The sequence below is a fragment of the Pygocentrus nattereri genome, chromosome 17 (assembly GCF_015220715.1).
Source record: "Pygocentrus nattereri isolate fPygNat1 chromosome 17, fPygNat1.pri, whole genome shotgun sequence".
Lineage (NCBI taxonomy): Eukaryota > Metazoa > Chordata > Actinopteri > Characiformes > Serrasalmidae > Pygocentrus > Pygocentrus nattereri.
In genome coordinates, this window is record NC_051227.1 from 117,305 (window position 1) to 136,848 (window position 19,544).

Genomic DNA, 19,544 nt, shown 5'->3' on the forward strand with positions numbered 1-19,544 from the left:
AAGAACTTCCAAAGAAACGTCCTTAGTATCGCACTGTGAAGCTGAGGAGTGATATTTTAGCTTTTCTGAGGAACCAGATAAACAGCACTTAACCTTTGGCCTTTTATCAAATTATTTACAGGATTTTATTAAATCACCTAAACTTCATCATTTGCCCTTTTCACCTGCTTTTTCCTTTCTCTTTATAGCTCCTTCTGAAATGATCTATACCAGCTTTCATTATTCACACCAAGCCCCTTTACTCTTCATAGAAATAAACCTTTTCCACACATTATTTGATTGTGTTCTGGAGTAGAATAACATTCTTTGACTGAAAGAACTGTCCAGGTGGAAAAATCATATTATGATTATTATTATTGTAGCGCCACCAGGACTTAAACTGGGCTGTTTATTTAGCTGATCACCAACCCAAGAGCATTTTGAGTAACAGAAAATCAAATTTCAAAAGTGTGACTCAATTCTACATTGCAATCACTCATCGTGGTTCGTTTCAAGAAGACTGAAAAAAATAAAACAAAGGTTTTGTTATCTGAAATTATAACAGAGTTACCCTTTTCTAGAGTTTATTGAGATTACAAGCATGGACCAGTAGCACCACCAAGTGGTCAGAATGAGAATATGCTTCTTCCTTCCTTCTTCCCTCAGCTTTCATTCCCCAGCTGAGGAGTAATGTCCTTTGTGAACCGTATAACAGCATATTTAACGTTTCAAACTGTAAGATTATCTGCACCTCCTGCCAAGTTATTTTTTCTTTTTTTACTCTTACTGAATTTTATTATATTTGTGACCCCCTCCCCTCAAATAGGCTCAAACTATGTATATGGTAAAATATATTCTCAGAAAATAAATTATAAAAGAATAAATCTTTAATTAAAAACTCACTCCTTGTAGCTTCGCCTTGCTGATGTTCAGTTAGAGATTGTGGCTCATCAGTTGATCATAGAAGGTCTAGAGGATGGCCAACATCAGTAGTCAGCTTCTGACCACAGTGCTGCTCCTGGCTGGAGATTTTTGGGTGGTGGTCCACTCTCAACCCTGACACACTCATGCCAGCACCACACACACTACCATGCCAGTGTCACTGCTGTGCTGAGAATGATCCACCACCCAAATCATATCTGCTCAATGGTGGTCCTGTGGACCTTTCAGATTGCTTATGGACGTGTTCTTTGGGTCAAAGAAAAGCAGCATTCAGGTTGTAACTAGCATAAGTTCAAACGGCAGCACCTGTCATGGTATAGGGCTTAATCACAGGGTAACTTGCACGTCTGTAAAAGCATCTTTAATGCTGAATGCATTTTGGAGCAACATATGCTGCCTTTGAGATGACGTCTTCTTCAAAGGTGCGCATGTTTATTTGAAAATGACAACACATATGTTGCTTTGCACGTGTACCTCTGAGTTACTGTATTAATAATAACCATGTGCAGTAACTCAGAGGTACAATCATTTGAACTGCTTTATTCTAGATTTCATATTTATCATCACAGTCACCGCCACTTTACTGTATTCATAAGAGCTTAAATCTCTTGTACATATTGCAAATTTCTCTTTATCTTTGTTTTAAATCATTAAAGTTTATTCTTTTACATAAATGGCTGCAACTGTAACAACTACAATTTCCCTCTGGGATCAATAAAGGATTCTGATTCTGATTCTTTACAACAGCATAGCTGTTTAATCAGAGAGTGCAGGTCCTTGGCTGGTCTGGCTTCAGTCCACAGCTGTCTCCCACTGAAAACGCGTCTTATTAAGCTCAACATATGACAACAAAAGCCCTGTGTGTTAATTTGTTTGAAGATATGGATAAAAGAAAAAAATTCCACCTTCAAAACGGGATCAGTTTGTGTTTTCAGTCTTAATGTTTAGTAAGTGCTGTTAAGAGGAAAGGTGATGTAACACAGTGGTGGTCATGCTCCCAACTTTTTTTATTGCAGGCATCAAATTCGAATTAAGCACATATTTACAATGTTTGTGAAGTAAAACATAAAATGATTTTCAGGTTTATACATTTCAAACAGAATTTACTAACAGCTGCTTTGTGTTTTTATTAGCATTTCCCATACTGTCCAAATCTTTTTATTTGGGTTGGTACAATCAATGCCAGTGATATGACGGCACAAGATGATCTTCTGAACAATCTCGTCATGTAGAAAGTTCATACAAACATGTAAGTCACTACAATGCAAGACAGAAATTCATTAAAATGTGGTATGGCTCTTTTTATAAGGTGGTAAGACTACACAGCTTGTGGTTGATCTTGGATAAAAATATAAGGACTGCGGTCATGTACATGATTTATGGTCTAATCAGTTTAAGTGCATGGTGTTAAGGCTCAATATGCAAAGACACTACACAAAAATGAAACAGGTGTTTGCTGTTGCTTTTATTTTTCGTTATTTCTATCTTATCTCTGCGCAGTTTGAACTACAAGAATGCAATTAACCAGTAATCCAAACCAAATTTGCAAATTTTTATATATTTGCTCATACTGAGCATGTTATAAGGCACGGTGCTGCAAGCAAAATGATTAAAATGCATAATAGTAAAAAAAAAAAGGAAGAAAAAATGAATCATTTAAAATATATTCTGTAAGTAAATGTGACTCTGATACACCTTATGGCTTTTAGCGTTAAACCGATTCTTTTTGGTGGTGGTAGATGATGATTCTACTACAGTAAATGAACATGTTGAAGAAAGGACGACTATATCAGACAGTGTGCTATTTCAATCTTTTCAATTCCTCATGTTCAGTCTGAGTTTACAAGGAAAGCCCTGCTGTAATTTCTCAGATGACCCATAACCCTGTAGGGAAAAGGCCCTGCTGAACAAAGACTACTGGAACCTTTAGGAATAAAACCTGATGACACTGCTTCTCGGCTCAGTGGTTACCATTAGAGAGCACTAGATTTCTGTAAAACTGCTTTGGATCCAATTAGAAAACCATCAAATGCATCTAGAATCAATCACAGATCTTGTACTAAGACATTAGGATACTTTGAAACCAAGCAACAATAGCTAACACTTTACCAATCTATTAGGAACCAATAGAACCATTTAATGGTTTTGTTTGGTTTTCAGCAGTGGGACAGTGTGTAGGTCATGACAGCATATAAATATCATATTCATAGTCGCTGGAGCTGATCTGTAAGTACAATGAATGTCAGAAGCGGGATTCTATGCTTTCGAATGGAACGCCATGTGTACGTGTAATGGGACATTATTCAGACGTTAGAGATGAAGCGGTTTCTCCTGCTTTCATTATAAAATTCTTCATCGAGGTCAAACAAACCTGAGAGTTCTTGATTTTGCCAAAAGCGAATGCCATTCATAAACATATATAAGTGAAAGCAGTTTAGAGAAAGTAAGTTTGAGCTGCAAATATGAAATGATTTGAGGGTCTCTGAACCCTGAAATGTGTATATTCTGAGACAGACACTATTCTCTATGAAACATGGTTGTTTTAGCTACTTATACTGGATCAGAGGATGGTCACTCCATTCAGGCAGGCTGGACAGCTTCTCTTCTGTGCTGCTGTGGATGGGCCAGCCCCAGGCTTTGAAGAAGTCGACCAGATTCCTCCTTACCACCTTGGAGAAGGTCTCAGCGTACAGGTTCATCTTGTCATCTTTGTCTTTTGCAGTGTTCTTCTCGTCATGGTAAGCCGCAAAGACTTTCTTGAAGGCATCCCAGCCGAACTGTTCTTGCAGCTTTAAAAGAAAAAAAAAAAAATCAAGGATAAAGCTTACTGGCAATGACGAAGACGTGCTGATAGAATTGAATGTGTTTTTAAAATAAATAAATAAATAAAGTTCTGTTTTCAGTGTGAAATCAATGTTTTGCAGATGTTTTCATGAGCTGTACAAAACCTAGTACAATATCAGAAAGAATTTAAAGAAAGAAATTGAAAGAATAGTTTGGCAAAAAATCCAATTCACACAATATTCCACTTGGCCCAAATGCAGTCGATCAGTCAAGACATGCTTGGCCTCCAAATTTTAATTCTTTAGTTTTGAACTGCTGTCAACAGTGGTGCTAACACTGGAAGTCAGTAGTCACTAAAAGTGTTTCCACAAATACACATGAGAATCTTCGTACATGAGCTTCAGATAATAAAGGATAATCTACGTAAACTACGTAAAAATGATTTAGTAAAATGGCATGAAAAGACCTTATTCACACATCCAAGCTAAAATGTGAGCTACAGTGTCATCAGCATAACGTCCCGCTTTCCGGTACCATTCTGCCTTCAAACTGGGAGTGTTTAAAGGGGTGTGTCGTAAAATGACATTATGCAGGTATGTAGCATTAGCACATCAATACTTAAGGCTTGCTTACTGTAAGAAAGTTGGGTAACACTTTATTTGAAGGCTACCTACTTAAGGGCTTTATGACGCATTCATAAGCACGGATTAATGTGTTTATGAAGCACTACTTGAACATTTAAGTGCTTATGTCAGTTCTCGCAAACTGACATATGTTTTATGAAATAAATGACATTGTACTGACATAATATGAATAAACGTTGAACATATTTACAGCACTATACATAACAACTTACTACTACTACTATTTACTTATGTCAGCATTCTTAAGATGACACTGTATTGATATCAGGTGAAATATGCCTGGAAACCACCCCCTCTTCCCTCCATGGCGTGGATAAGATGATTGATGCAATTATGTATAGTGTTTTAAATGTGTTTAGTGCTGTAAATATGTTCAACGTTTATTCATATTATGTCAGTATAATGTCATTTATTTCATAAAACATCTTATGTCAGGTTGCGAGAACCGACATAAGCACTTAATAAATGTTACCCGAAAGTTGGAAGTCGTATATGGACTGATCATGAATGTACAGAACACAACATCTTTTTTGCACCCTCCAATTTTAAAGCTGGAGATTTTTCTTAATTCTTTTGCTTTCAAGTTGAGTTTTCAAGCATTAGAATTTAATGTTTTTATTAAAACATCAAGTGAGAGTCATATTGGTGCAAGTGTGTAAATCATACTACCCACAACTATAGTGAATTGTGCAAGACTAGTATGAGTAAAGGGGCATGGGCGGGAGGAATTTTGGGTGGGTTTTAGAGGGAAAGCTATATATATATATATACATACATACATACATACATACATACATACACACACACTTATATCTGTTATAAGCTGTTATTGGGGTGGTACTCTGGGTGGACCATAATTGTACTGTAATCCATTGAAATTCTATGACTCCATAAAGCCAGCCTTGACTCCATGCTTTTCTTTTATTTTCTGTAATAAAACATTAGGTTATGAAAATGTAAAAAACGTGCTTTTCCTCTGGGAGGAGCTTATTTAAGGTACAAAGTTGTACCTTAAGACTACTGACGTATCTTTGGGGGTTTATTAACAGTTTGTACCTTGATGAGCAACACTGCACCTGCACGGAACCTTTTTCCTGACAATGCAGTCTCAGTGACTCCCAAGTCAAGATTAAGTCAAGCCCAAAGACTCTAATAAACTATTCAAGCTGAGTCCATGTGAAGTTCTGAATTAGGGGATAGGGGTGCTAAAACTTACTAGGAGTAGATAAAATAAATTCATTCATTTTGAAGTGAGAAACTTTGGTGAATTTTCAGCTACCGCTTATTTTTACAGAGAAGCTTTCTTATTGTTGCAACCAGTGATGATTTTATTTCGGCAGGCAACACTAACTATCTTTGGGTCACATTAGGCTATAGTAGTTTGTTATTTAAAATCAATGAGATCACTATTTGTGTGTGTAATGTTGTGAAAGCCCATAAGCTGAACACAAAGTCAGTCTACAAGTCATGATAATCCCAACTTAACACATCATAACTTAAATCCAACTTCACTGACCTGCATGTAAGTCTCCAGTGCTGTCCAGACATTCCAGTCCTTCAGATGTCGACCTCTCTCGACGTATCTCTTAATTCGGCTCTGCCGCTTGTCTGCTGTCATTTCCTCATGAGCGTTTGCCCTGTTCACACCCAGCACCACCTCGTGTACATATACAGACCACAGGTTACAGGTACACTCAGTAGTGTGTGGTGGGAACTCCCAGACTGAGCGTTGCTGGTTGTGGCCCAATTCATGGACCGGGCCCCAAAAATCACTTTTACCAGCAGCGTATGGATTCACCAAGTCAGGGGCAGACGTAGAATGCATCATAATGGGGTAACCTGAATGCATAAAGCCTGAGGAAACAAGATCATCATCTTTAAGTGATCTGATTAGTTCATGACGGCAAATGTCTGTAAATCATGTAATGACATTAACAGAAGTGATACTGGTTCCGTTATTTAAGTTCTGACAAAACATTTTTACAGGATACAGACCAGCTGAGATTTGAACATCAGCGACAAAGCGCTCCTTGCGGGTAAACTTTGCAGGCTTAGCTGCCAAGTCAGCTACACTCCTCATAATGGAATCCCAGAGAGCGGCCACTTCGTCTGGACGGTCCAGGTGTCGTATCAGGTCTGATGGCAAGGTGATGATGAGATTCTCAAACTCTAGCTCTGCCCAAGGTGCTGGTGCTTTACGGATCTCAGTGACCCAGTCAGATACGCTGGTCTCTCCTGAGAGGATAGTTAATATTCCAACTTTTTACTATTATCATGTACTGTAGTAGCTCACTTTGACTTACTAAGAATGAGTAAGTATTACATAAATGTACCAGACTTGTAGTACGGTGCTTTTACAGCCGTCTGTACGACAACCTCCATCTCAGATACTGTACTTCTAGGAGGTGCGATCAGGTATATGAGTCCTCCCCACAGATTCCAGACTTGCAGAGTCTCTTTTTCCAAAGGGAAACGTATAAACACCACCGGAGCTCGTTTCAGTTCATCTGCCCTGCTTAAGTCGTCTGTTTGACAGCCGATCTGCACCTGAAAGTATGCGGAATTTCATTAAATACATCAAATAAGCACAATACAAATGTAAATAGTTATGGCTTAAAATAGGTTTGCCATATATCTGACCATAAGCTTAACACACTGCACATCAGTTTAGTTTCCTAGCAAGAGCAAGAGCAAATCGTAGCTGTCGGAAGAAAACCTTGTATCTCCATTTTTGCCATTTTTCAGTTTTTGACATCCTTTCAAATTATCTGTTTCTCTTTACATTGTTTATAAATTTTATGATGAATGGCTTAAAAGAAATTATCCAAAATGACATGGGAAAAATTCTGGTTCCATTGACTTACATTGAAAGTAAAGTATGTTTTTTCCTTCTCCTGTAAAGTTACTATTTTGGAGATACAAGTTTTTCTTCCAACAGCAGCGAAATATTAACTGCTACCAAAATTGGCTATTTAACATCAGCCTAAGTGGTTTAAAGGCAAATAAGGAACACAAAATGAAGGAAAAAAAACACTTAAGAAAGTGCATTGCACTTGTCTACAATGGGTAAAGGTATACAGTAGCTTTATACCATACCTAACATCTCATCTTAATAATAATAAATAAATAAACACAATAAAACCATACCTGCCAGCCCTTTCCTATTATTTTCCCAGGCACTGTCATGTTAGTCTTCATTCCAGGAGAAAGATACAGACCTGTGCTTATCCATTCTTCATTATCTGTAATTATTATTTGTAATTATTAATTATTGTGTCTCATATCAACACACACACACACACACTATATTGCCAAAAATATTAGCTCGTCTGCCATCACACGCATATGAACTTCAGTTACTTCCCATTCTTAATCCATAGGGTTAAATATGATGTCGGCCCACCCTTTGCAGCTATAACAGCTTCAGCTCTTCTGGGAAGGCTTTCCACAAGGGTTAGGAGTGTTTATGGGAATTTTTGACCGTTCTTCCAGAAGCACATTTGTGAGGTCAGACACCTCACAAATGGGATTGAGGTCAGGACTCTGTGCAGGCCAGTCAAGTTCTTCCACACCAAACTGGCTCATCCACGTCTTTATGGACCTGCTTTGTGCACTGGTGCGCAGCCATCTTGGAACAGGAAGGGGCCGTTATCCAAAATCTCTTGGTGCTGAAGCATTGAGTTCCTTTCACTGGAACTAAGGGGCCGAGCCCAACTCCTGAAAAACACCCCCACACCATGATCCCCCCCTCCACCAAACTTTACACTTGGCCCAATGCAGTCAGACAAGTACCGTCTCCTGGCAACCGCCAAACCCAGACTCATCCATCGGATTGCCAGATGGAGAAGCGTGATTGGTCACTCCAGAGAACAAGTCTCCACTTCTCTAGAGTCCAGTGGCGGCACTTTACTCCACTGCATTCCACGCTTTGCACTGTGCTTGGTGATGTAAGGCTTGGATGCAGCTGCTCGGCCATGGAAACCCATTCCATGAAGCTCTCTACGCTGTTCTTGAGCTGATCTGAAGGCCACATGAAGTTTAAAGGTCTGTAGCAACTGACTCTGCAAGAAGTTGGCGACCTCTGCGCGCTATGCAATCCCACTGACAACTTACTGTGGAATATTTAGTAGTGAGGACTTTTCACAACTGGACTTGTTGCACAGGTGGAGTCCGATCACGGTACCACACTGGAATTCTCCTGAGAGTGACCCATTCTTTCACTAATGTCTGTAGAAGCAGTCTGCAGGCCTAGGGGCTCTGCTTTATACACCTGTGGCCATGGAAGTGACTGGAACACCTGAATTCAATGATTTGGACAGGTGAGCGAATATTTTTGGCAATATAGTACTATATACTACAAACATTAGTGAAAGAATGGGTCACTCTCAGGAGCTCAGTGAATTCCAGCGTGGTACCGTTATCAAACGTGTGCAACAAGTCCAGCCATGAAATTTCCTCATTACTAAATCTATCTATACCTGCAGGAAAAATTAGTGAATGCTGTAGGGAGTTGAGAATTATGAAAACATAATTAATTGTAACTGACAAGGAAGTCCTTACCTGCTGTGTTAGCACTGATCCTGACTCTTGCATTGTTCACAGTTGATAGTCTAGGTGTGTCTATGATGAGGTATGACAGTGGCTCATCAGTGTCTTTGCAGAGCCTGAATAACTCTGTCCCCACTTGTAGTAGAAGGTGATCCTTTGCACTTTTAACAGGATGCGTAGGAGACACCTCTGGAAACTGTGCCTTAACTATTTCTGTGAGAAGTACAACAACTGACTTATACGTGTCACAGTCAAATGCCTGCATGCGGAGATATCTGACGCAGTCATTGCCAAACTTCTTCAGAAATTGCTGTTCGTAATCTCCCAGCTGCTGACTCTGAAGCACATGCCCGGCAAAATGTTGAAGTAAATCCTGGAAATGATATATCTGTGTAGATGCCATACCATGATGCTTCACCTTTGCCACCTTGTACACCCCAGCTTTCACAGTTTTCTCCAAGAGGCACAACCCCATCTTGCTGAGGATCCGATTTCCAGGGCAATCTCTCATCACATTGCGGCCAGGATTGCAATGAGCCCACCACCAAGCATGTCCCCCAATCAGGAGACCACCACCACCAGCAACAAATTCCTGGATCTCTTTAGACTGAGCATCATTGTAGGAGGTGCAGACAAAGACACTTAGGCTGTTTTTAAAGCCAGTTAATTGACACTGTAGTCCAGACTTGCTCAGCAGACGACAGACATCATCATTTAGTTCGGGTAGGACTCCAATAACCCCATTACGCCTTTTATCGAGCCAAAGGACAGCATTGATCATGAAAGTGGACAGTGATTCAAGACCTAGGTAGGCTTCATGGCTGGACACAATTACTCGTCCCTGTCCAAAATCAGCACCAGCAAAGAATGCCTTTCCATCCGGAGTGAGTCCAATAGGAAAAGCTGAAGATCCATGCACCATTACCTCAGACGGTACAGACTCACCCCGGATGTCAAATTTAGACACGCCTTGTAAAAGGAATTCCAGGTCATATTTGAAATTCTTGCCTTTCCTGGGGAACAGAAACAAGTAGAGAAATCATTTTTAAAAAGAAATTATGACAAAAATAAAAGCAATGTTTTCAGGGGTTTTCTGGGGCCAAATCTTGATGCTAGCATATTGTCAAATTACAGGCCTATCCTATTTCTAACCTACCATTTATATCTAAGATCTTAGAAAAAGCTGAGCCCAACAACTTAGTTCACATTAAGGACTACATATATGAAAAATTCCAATCTAGATTCAGGCCACATCACAGCACTAAGACAGCTCAAAGATAAGCATTCCTGTTAGTGCTACTTGACCTCAGTGCAGCTCTCAATACAATAGACCACAATATTCTCCTAGAAAGGTTAGAAAACATGGTTGGAGTCACAGAGACGGCCCTATCATGGTTCAGATCTTACCTATCAGAACGTTATCAGTTCGTAAATGTAAATGATTTATCTTCCAGTTATTCAAAAGTAACATTTGGAGTACCGCAGGGGTCTATATTAGCACCATTATTATTTACACTATAGAGGTTACCGTTAGGCACAGTTATAAGTAACGCACAGCGTAAAACTTTCATTGTTGGGCAGACGACACATAATTGTACATATCAGCCAAGCCTGACGACAAATTTCAGATTAAAGAAAATAGAGGACTGTATAAATGATGTGAAAGGATGGATGGTACGTAATTTCCTCCTACTAAACAGTAATAAACAGAGGTTCTCCTTCTGGGTCCTAAATTAGCAAGAAGTAAATTACCAGATTTAATCTTAAATCTCGCCGACTTTCCAGGCACACCTGGATCAGCAGCAAAAAATCTCAGCGTTACAATAGATTCAGATTTATCATTCGATCAACACACAGGCGGCATCACTAGGACAGCTTTTCTACATCTTCACAACATCGCCAAGATCAGAAATGCCCTGTCCCTGCGTGATGCAGAAACACTAGTACACGCCTTTATTACTTCCAGGCTAGACCACTGTAACGCGCTACTGTCAGGATGTACGAGCAGGAATTTAAACAAACTCCAACTAGTCCAAAACGCCGCAGCCAGGGTCCTCACTAAAACTAGAACATCTGATCCTATCAGTCCAGTGCTATCATCACTTCATTGGCTGCCTGTTAAATTCCGTATTGATTATAAAATCATTTTACTGACTTATAAAGCCCTACATGGTCTCGCTCCTGAGTACCTGCAAGACCTTATTTCCTATTACGAGCCATCACGACTACTCAGATCCCAGAGCGCTGGCTTATTAATAGTTCCTAGAATTCATAAGGCTGCAGCTGGGGAAGAGCTTTTTCTTATAAAGCCTCCAGATAATTAATTGTTCCCCCTAGATAAAGGCAGCAGATCCAGGGGTCCATGGACACTGGGAATTATAGTAAACTGAGACGCTGGTGCTGTCGTCCCGCTGCTCGCACGTGGTCACTCAGGTTTGTGGACGGTGGAGCGGAGGGATGCCAGACTGTCTTAGAGTGCTGCCGTGTCTGTGTGTCCTTCTGGTTCTCTCCTGTTAGTTAAGCTGTCATAGTCAGATCTGCTGGAGTCATTAGCCACATGTGTTGTGCTGGTCTGAGTAGATCAGACACAGCAGTGCTGCTGGAGGTTTTAAACATCACAGTGTCACTGCTGGACTGAGAATAGCCCACCAACCAAAAATATCCAACAGTGTCCTGTGACCACTGATGAAGGACTAGAGGATGACCAACACAAACTGTGCAGCAGCAGAGGAGCTGTCGTCTTTGACTTTACATCTATGAGACAAGGTATGAGTCTACATGTCTAATGGAATGGACAGTGAGTGGACACAGTGTTTAAAAACTCCAGCACCACTGCTGAGTCTGATTCGCTCGTACCAGCACAACACACACTAACACACCACCACCACCACATCAGAGTTACTGCAGTGCTGAGAATGACCCACCACCCAAATAGTACCTGCTCTGTGAGGGTCCATGGGGGTCCTGACCACTGAAGAACAGGGTAACAGAGTATCAGAGAAACAGATGGTCTACAGTCTGTAACTGTAGAACTACAGAGTGAAACTGAATCGGTGTATATTAAAGCAAGTCTTCCATACTTTCTCTACCACTACACGAGCCGCCGCTGACCGCCCAGATAATAATGAAAACTGACTCATCTACCGGCCACGTCGCCTCTGCAGCAGCATTTAATTCGTAAAGAAGGCTTTAGGAGAAGGAAAATGGGAATGCTGCAGACCTTGTCCTAAAGGGGAGGGAACTGGGGGCGGGAGTCTGTCATTTTTTTGCATGGGCCAACCGCAGATTAGAACGAGCTGTCCGTCATTTTCTGCATGACCGTAAACCTAAAATGATCACAAGCACAAAACACTGAAGGCAAACCTTTTCCATCAGGAACCAACTGGCTATCGAATAACTGTGAAAAGCAGAGTTTAGGTGGAAACGCCGTTTCAGAAAAAGACACGTGCCGGTCAGAAACAGCGTTTGCATGAACTCTGTCCTGCTTTACCTGTGTGTATATACACACACACACACACACACCAGCGTCTCCGCCCATTGGTCACGCCCACTGGTTCACTCGCTCTATAACTAAGTAATATATATATATATATATTATATATATATATATATAATATATATATATAAAACTATAACAGAACATCTGTCCTGATCCACAGCCTCTCTCCTTCTCTCTACCTCTTTCACATAGTCAGTCTCTCTCCTGTTTTCAGCTTCCAGATGCATATGTCATTTCTGATCTCATTAGCAAATCAAAACCTTCTACATGTCAGGTTGATCCTTTCCCTACAGTCTTAGTTAAATATGATCTTTCCTCTCTGCTCCCCCTCATAACTGCCATTATTCATACCTCACTCACTAGTGGAATTGTTCCTACGCCCTTCAAAATAGCTGCTATCACTCCTATTCTGAAAAAACCTGGCTCAGACCCCAACAACTTTAATAACCTTCGTCCGATTTCTAACCTCCCTTTCATTTCCAAAATACTTGAAAAAGTTATTGCTACTCAAATTCATTCCTACCTATCCGAAAATTGTCTCTATGAACAATTCCAGTCTGGTTTTCGCCCTCTCCATAGCACAGAAACTGCTCTTCTTAAGATCACTAATGACCTTCTCATGGCAGCTGATTCTGGTTTATTTTCCATCCTCATTCTTCTAGATCTGAGCGCAGCCTTCGACACTATTTCTCATACTATCCTTTAATAGACTATCTTCCATTGGCATTAATCATATCGCACTCGACTGGTTTCATTCCCATCTCTCAGGCCGCACTCAGTTCATTCAACTCAAATCTTTCAGGTCTCAGTCTTCCCCTGTTTCTTCTGGTGTACCCCAGGGCTCTGTCCTGGGGCCCCTACTTTTCATCATTTACCTTCTGCCTTCTGGCAATATTTTTCGCTCTTTCAACATCCATTTCCACTGCTATGCAGATGACACCCAGCTCTATCTATCTAGTAAACTAAGTACTTTGTTCCCGCCCTCTTCCCTTTCCAACTGTTTATCTGAAATAAAATCCTGGTTCACCTCTAATTTCCTAAAACTTAACAGTGATAAAACTGAAATTTTGCTTTGTGGTTCCAAATCCACATTATCAAAAGTGGATATTTTCTCTATCCAAATTGACAGTACATTAGTCTCCCCCTCACCTCAGGTTAAGAGCTTGGGTCTGCGTATTTCCATCTGCGTAACATCAATCGTCTACGCCCTTCCCTCACCCCCCATACTGCATCTATTCTAGTTCATAGTCTTGTTACATCCTGCATTAACTACTGTAATTCTCTTCTCTTTGGCCTTCCTCATAAATCCCTCCATAAGCTTCAGCTGGTTCAGAATGCAGCTGCCCGTATTATCACTAAAACTCCTTCATTCCATCACATTACACCTGTCCTTCAACAGCTCCAATGGCTCCCTGTTAAATATAGGATCAAATACACAATTCTCCTCCACACATTTAAGGCCATACATAATCTTGCCCCCCCTTATCTGTCAAATCTTCTCCAAATCGCAACTTCTACCCACTCGCTCAGATCCTCCTCTTCCATTCATCTCTCTGTACCTTCTGCTCGTCTGACTACCATGGGGTGCAGAGCTTTCAGCTGCTCCCAAACTCTGGAACTCCCTCCCACCTGACATCCGTAACATTGACTCTTTTCCTCTTTTCAAATCAAGTCTTAAAACTCACCTGTTCAAATTAGCCTACTCTCTCTGTTGATTTTTTTTTTTTTCCTTACAACCCTACATTTTGTACAGTGTCCTTGAGTGTCGAGAAAGGCGCTTTTAAATTAAATTTATTATTATTATTATTATTATTATTATTATTATTATTAAGTACGCATGAGGAAGTTCGCTGGCACAGCTCAGCCTTCCCAGAATAGCTTCTGACCCGGCCAGCCGAGTGTGACCACCGAACAGTGGTCATCTGATCCGTTTGTTGGTCTCCTCAGTGTGAGGATGTGGGAAATCCCGACTGTCGCCCAAACCCCACAGCCGCAGTCCCTTCGCCGTCTGGACTGCTGTCCGAGTCCATCACATCACACCTCACACCTCAAACTGAGCACCAAAAGTCCAGTACACGACAAAACCGGACACTAAAGCTCAAATCTAGAGAACTGCCCCACCATGAAAACCAGCAGCCCAAGACAGAGCTCCTCGCCCCACAGCGGATCAGGCGACTTACATGGCTAGATGTGATAAACGGGTCCTGCCACAGCAAACACGAGCTTCCAGCACCGACCAGAACACCAGCAGGACAGCCAGCAACGCTCAGTGTCACTGAGGGAAGACCCCCCCTTTAAACGGCAGCCAGTCGCCTGAGAACGGAGACCCTCCTCCCTCCTCCCTCCTCCAGGGGCGAGGCCTGAGAGAATGGGGGGAAACGGAGGAAACACGGAACTGACTAATATACAATACGCAGAATTTATCGAGAGGAATTCGTGCGTGGGCGCGCGTGTGTGTGTGTGCGTGTCAAGCAAAGTTTCGGTTTCAGATTTATTTACAACTTAGTTCCAAGTTTAAGTTGAATAAAAACTGGCTTTAAACTCAGGATCACAGATGAGCTCCTTTACTATGTTGATCTGTAGGCGTCTGTTCATAAACATAAACCAGCCCAAACTCATTTACTATAAAATGAAATGGTGTTTGTAGAAATTCAGAAAAAAGCCGCGTCAGTCTCGACTGCATATGTGGACATATTTCTATATTGAGCTCTATTTACACAAAGTTAGGTTAGTTCATCATTTATGTTGAACAGACTCTCCCAAAGTTTTACGCTGCTGCGCTGACGTTGAACCGCGTGCTGCACTGGGTCGGTATGACCAACGGGTCAAAACCAGCTCTAAACAAAGTGACCGCTGGGCCCTGATTGGTGCTCTGGCTTTGCGCTTCTTTCGTTTTGACATGTTACGTTTTTATACACACAGAAACCAAAAGGAACGACAGATTTCTCAAAATGTAGGAGGAAAAAGTCGGATATTAGACTCTGAAATGTAGTGGAGTGAAAGGAAAAAGACGCCCAGAACGGAGAAACTTCAGTACAGATACACCAAAAATACTAAAGTACAGAAACTAATTACATTTACTCAGTTACTGTCCACCACTGGTTATTCGCACCACTGTAACGACCTTTTTTTTCAACCACCCGCATGTCCGGCCGAACACTGAAGGACGACCGACTGCCGAGCCCTCCTGCTACCCACTTGAGACCAGCTGCCCACGCCCAGCTGCCACCACCTGCCTTGGACTAGCTGCCCACCCTACACTGATGTTCTCATGGACTCCCAGCTATTCCTACTACCAATACTACTGCTATTAATATTAGTAGTATAATAACTCTGTAGGTAGTCTGACCAGAGGAGGACGGGTCCCCCCTTGGTTCCTCCTAAGGTTTCTTCCTCAGCTCTGAGGGAGGTTCTCCTGGCCACTGTTGCCCCTGGCTTGCCCACCTGGAGGTTTTTACATTCTTGTTAAAACTGCTGAAGCTGCTTTGTGACACCCACCATCCGTGGAAAAAAAATCGCTACACAAATAAATCTGATTTTATTTGATTGGGATATAAAAAAAAAAAATACAGGACTAATCGTGTCCCGTATTGAGTCAATAAGAGATGCAGGACAATCTCGTGTTAACACATATCAACCCTATAGATTACGTTCCTTGTGTGGTAAGTTAGTGCTGAGCTAGTGATGTTAGCACAGCATTACGCTGGATGTCAACTGTAATCTAAATAAAGACACGTTGTTTTTTCACAGTTGTCGATTGTAGTGTGATGTCCTGTAGTGACCAGTTTGTAATGCACCAGTGTCTCTGGTGTTACCTTTCTTATGGCTGAGGACCAGTAACACCGATGACTCCTATGTGCATATAAACTTTATTCAGAGGTGTTCAGCGAGTTCTTTTGCGTGAAACAGCACTTTTATCGTAATCATCAGCGTTGAGTGACACGGATAATTCAGACCAGTGTCCGTCACTGGTGTTACTGTTTTATTTCCGTCACACTAAATAAAACGCACCACATTTCACAAGATAATTTAGATTCATTGAATTTCCATTGAGTTCTTAGAACTGTCTTAAGACAGTTCAGTTGAGACCAAAGAGAGCTCCACAACAAAGAGTCCTGTGGTATGAGAGTGGTATTCCTGTGGTACTGCCAAACTGACAATTACAACAGAGGATTACCAGGATTACCACAGCACTCCTTAATGTAGATTATAGCAGGAATATAACTAGTATGTCCTCCAGAAACAGCTGGAGTCTTGTTTTTTTTTTGTGTGATTTTACCAAAAGAACGGTCACTGAGGTTTTACTTGCTGAACTTTTCTGATTCTTTTTTTGTACATTGTTTTTTGATTATTGCAGAAATGTGTTTACAGCAGCAGCAGAGTGAAATAAAAAATCAATTCTTAAACCATTTACCTTACCTGAAAAACCTGTTTCCTTACATCACTGAAGTTCATGGTAGAATAACTTTTAATGAGTCTCCATTGGTAAATAATACAGTGACAGTCAGTCACAGACTTTTGCTCATCTGCAGAAATCATGCCAGGATTAACACACTGATCTATTCTCCAATGCACAACTGTGACCAGAGATAACAAGCTAGATAAAACAAGGTAAAACGCCTCTAAACTAATGGAGTAAATGTACTAAGCAGCTAACCTCAGCTAATCTGGGTATTTTAGATATTACAACTAAAACAATGTAAAACAAGCACTTGGTTCAGTCTCGTCAACATCTACACTTCTATTTATTTTCTTAGGTAGATCAGGGCTGCCCAGAGCTGGACCATTAGGACTTTCAGTTTGGCCCAACAGAAAGAGAGCAAACTCTTTTATATGCCATGTATAAATGAATATTTTATATGAAGTATTTTCTGCAGGTATTTGGAAAACACAAACAATAATAAACAAATGGATTTGAGTAGTAATATAAAGACCCATACTGTTTCACCACATATAATAACATAAACAGATTTATGTTTAAATGTCCAGCTTCCAGTGGTGGACAGTAACTGAGTAACTGAGTAAATGTAATTAGTTTCTGTACTTTAGTATTTTTGGTGTATCTGTACTGAAGTTTCTCCGTTCTGGGCGTCTTTTTCCTTTCACTCCACTACATTTCAGAGTCTAATATCCGACTTTTTCCTCCTACATTTTGAGAAATCTGTCGTTCCTTTTGGTTTCTGTGTGTATAAAAACGTAACATGTCAAAACGAAAGAAGCGCAAAGCCAGAGCACCAATCAGGGCCCAGCGGTCACTTTGTTTAGAGCTGGTTTTGACCTGTCGGTCATACCGACCCAGTGCAGCACGCGGTTCAACGTCAGCGCAGCAGCGTAAAACTTTGGGAGAGTCTGTTCAACATAAATGATGAACTAACCTAACTTTGTGTAAATAGAGCTCAATATAGAAATATGTCCACATATGCAGTCGTGCTTAAACACATCATTGTACTCAGGTTGTGCAAATGTGCATGAGTGAGCAGTGAAGAGGAGCCTTTGCATACCAGCGCTTCCAGCCTTCTCCTACCTCGACTGAAGCCTTTTCTTTGAGACATGCTCATATTCGCAAGCGCACCATTGTCAGTACTTTGAGCTTCTCCTACTCTGGGTGTTGGACTGTGGAGAAAAGTCTCAGTTTATGTTCGATCCTAATGTCAGCGCAAACTGATCAATGCACAATCCTGGGTCCATGACTATATCATGACCTATGGGGTTCAGGCCTATGGTAGGCATAAGGCCTTAGGGGCTTGCGTCATACAGAGGCCTCAGCTTATACTCGTGAGTTCATATGGTTAGTCGTAACTCATAGTGACAATGATATCCAATTAGCAATGTTCTAACATCATCTGTTTAGGCTCCATGTTCCTGGACGTCATAAACGTCCTTGGTGGCCCTTGTCCACCTAAATCTCTATTTCATCCAATCCTCTCCCTCTATTGTCTTGTCGCATAATCGCGCGATGGTCAGGCCATTTGTGTGTATATATATATAAACTCTGATATTCTGATTAATAAAGGGGAGAGACTTTGAGTACAGACACTGTCTCTGTGGTCATTCGCCCCCCCCCCCCCGGCAAGACGAGAAGTTGTGAGACTTGACTATAACACTGATGCAGATATATAACTGCACGCTTCCTTTCAGTTTAGATTCATTTTAGAGTGATTTCACAATGAATATATTCTAATTTACACAAGTACAGTCAGTATTACTATGTACTATTAAACTATTTTCTATCTACTACTTATTGTTTATTGTTATTGGGAGTTACCTGGGACCTTGAGTTCACTATTTCGTTCCATCCCATGATGACCACGTGTGATGCGAATGACAATAAAGCCTTATCTTATATTATTACTTTTAATAAAAAGGTATTTCTAACACTGTACTAGGCTTGTAAAGCACCACAGATCATGACAACCTACTTGTTATTTGAAACCAAAAAAAGTTGAATTCTCACAGAAAGTAGAAAGGTTTTTGGTATCTACAAAGCACTCACGTGAAACATTCCATTTCATCAGCCCTTCTTAGTTATCGCCTGAGATTTATCCTTATTTATTTTAAATCCTTATTTATTTTAAAGCTGCAAGAACAGCTCGGCTGGGATGCCTTCAAGAAAGACTTAGCAGCTTACCATGACGATAAGAACACTCCAAAAGACAAAGATGACAAGATGAACCTGTGCGCTGAGGCCTTCTCCAAGGTCTGGTCTCCTTCAAAGCCTGGGGCTGGCCCATCCAGCACAATGCTGAAGAGAAGCTGTCCAGCCTGCCTGAATGGAGTGCCCATCCTCTCATCCAGCATGAGTAGCTGAAATGTCCATGTTTCATAGAGAATGTCTGTCTCAGAATATACACATTTCATGGTTCACATAGTCCTCAGTAATAATTTAGAGTGAATACATTCATATTAAAATGATTTCTCTCAGTTACTTTCTGTAAAATATTACAGAAGATACATAGATAAATTTATGAATGGCAGCCTTTTCAGGTTATGTCTACATTACTGATGGTTTAATAGGTGACCCGTGACGGATTCTAAATGCAATTCCCTTTAGGAAGCAAAATTTTCAGGTTTTAATAACGGTTATAGGTTACGGTAGGTATAACGGTTCCAGTGGTCTTTGTTCAGCTGGGCCTTTTCCCTGCAGGTTT

The 19,544-nt window shown here is 40.9% G+C and overlaps 1 protein-coding gene across 1 annotated transcript; it reads right to left on the bottom strand.

Moving 5' to 3' along the window:
* Positions 1 to 1,910: 1,910 nt before the first annotated feature.
* LOC108413525 (TRPM8 channel-associated factor homolog) lies at positions 1,911 to 14,747 on the bottom strand. The gene is made up of 7 exons (XM_037546833.1): positions 14,577 to 14,747; positions 8,910 to 9,910; positions 7,497 to 7,591; positions 6,683 to 6,896; positions 6,345 to 6,584; positions 5,866 to 6,203; positions 1,911 to 3,710 (listed from the first exon to the last, which is right to left on the bottom strand). Coding segments are annotated over exons 1-7 (2,133 nt in total). The 5' UTR covers positions 14,579 to 14,747; the 3' UTR covers positions 1,911 to 3,467.
* Between the last annotated feature and the right edge of the window lie 4,797 nt (positions 14,748 to 19,544).

Coding starts and splice junctions, on each gene's coding strand:
- LOC108413525 (XM_037546833.1), bottom strand. Junction 7,592..8,909: donor GATCAGTGCTAACACAGCAG/GTAAGGACTTCC, acceptor TAATAATTACAG/ATAATGAAGAATGGATAAGC. Junction 3,711..5,865: donor CACTGGAGACTTACATGCAG/GTCAGTGAAGTT, acceptor TTTCTTTTAAAG/CTGCAAGAACAGTTCGGCTG.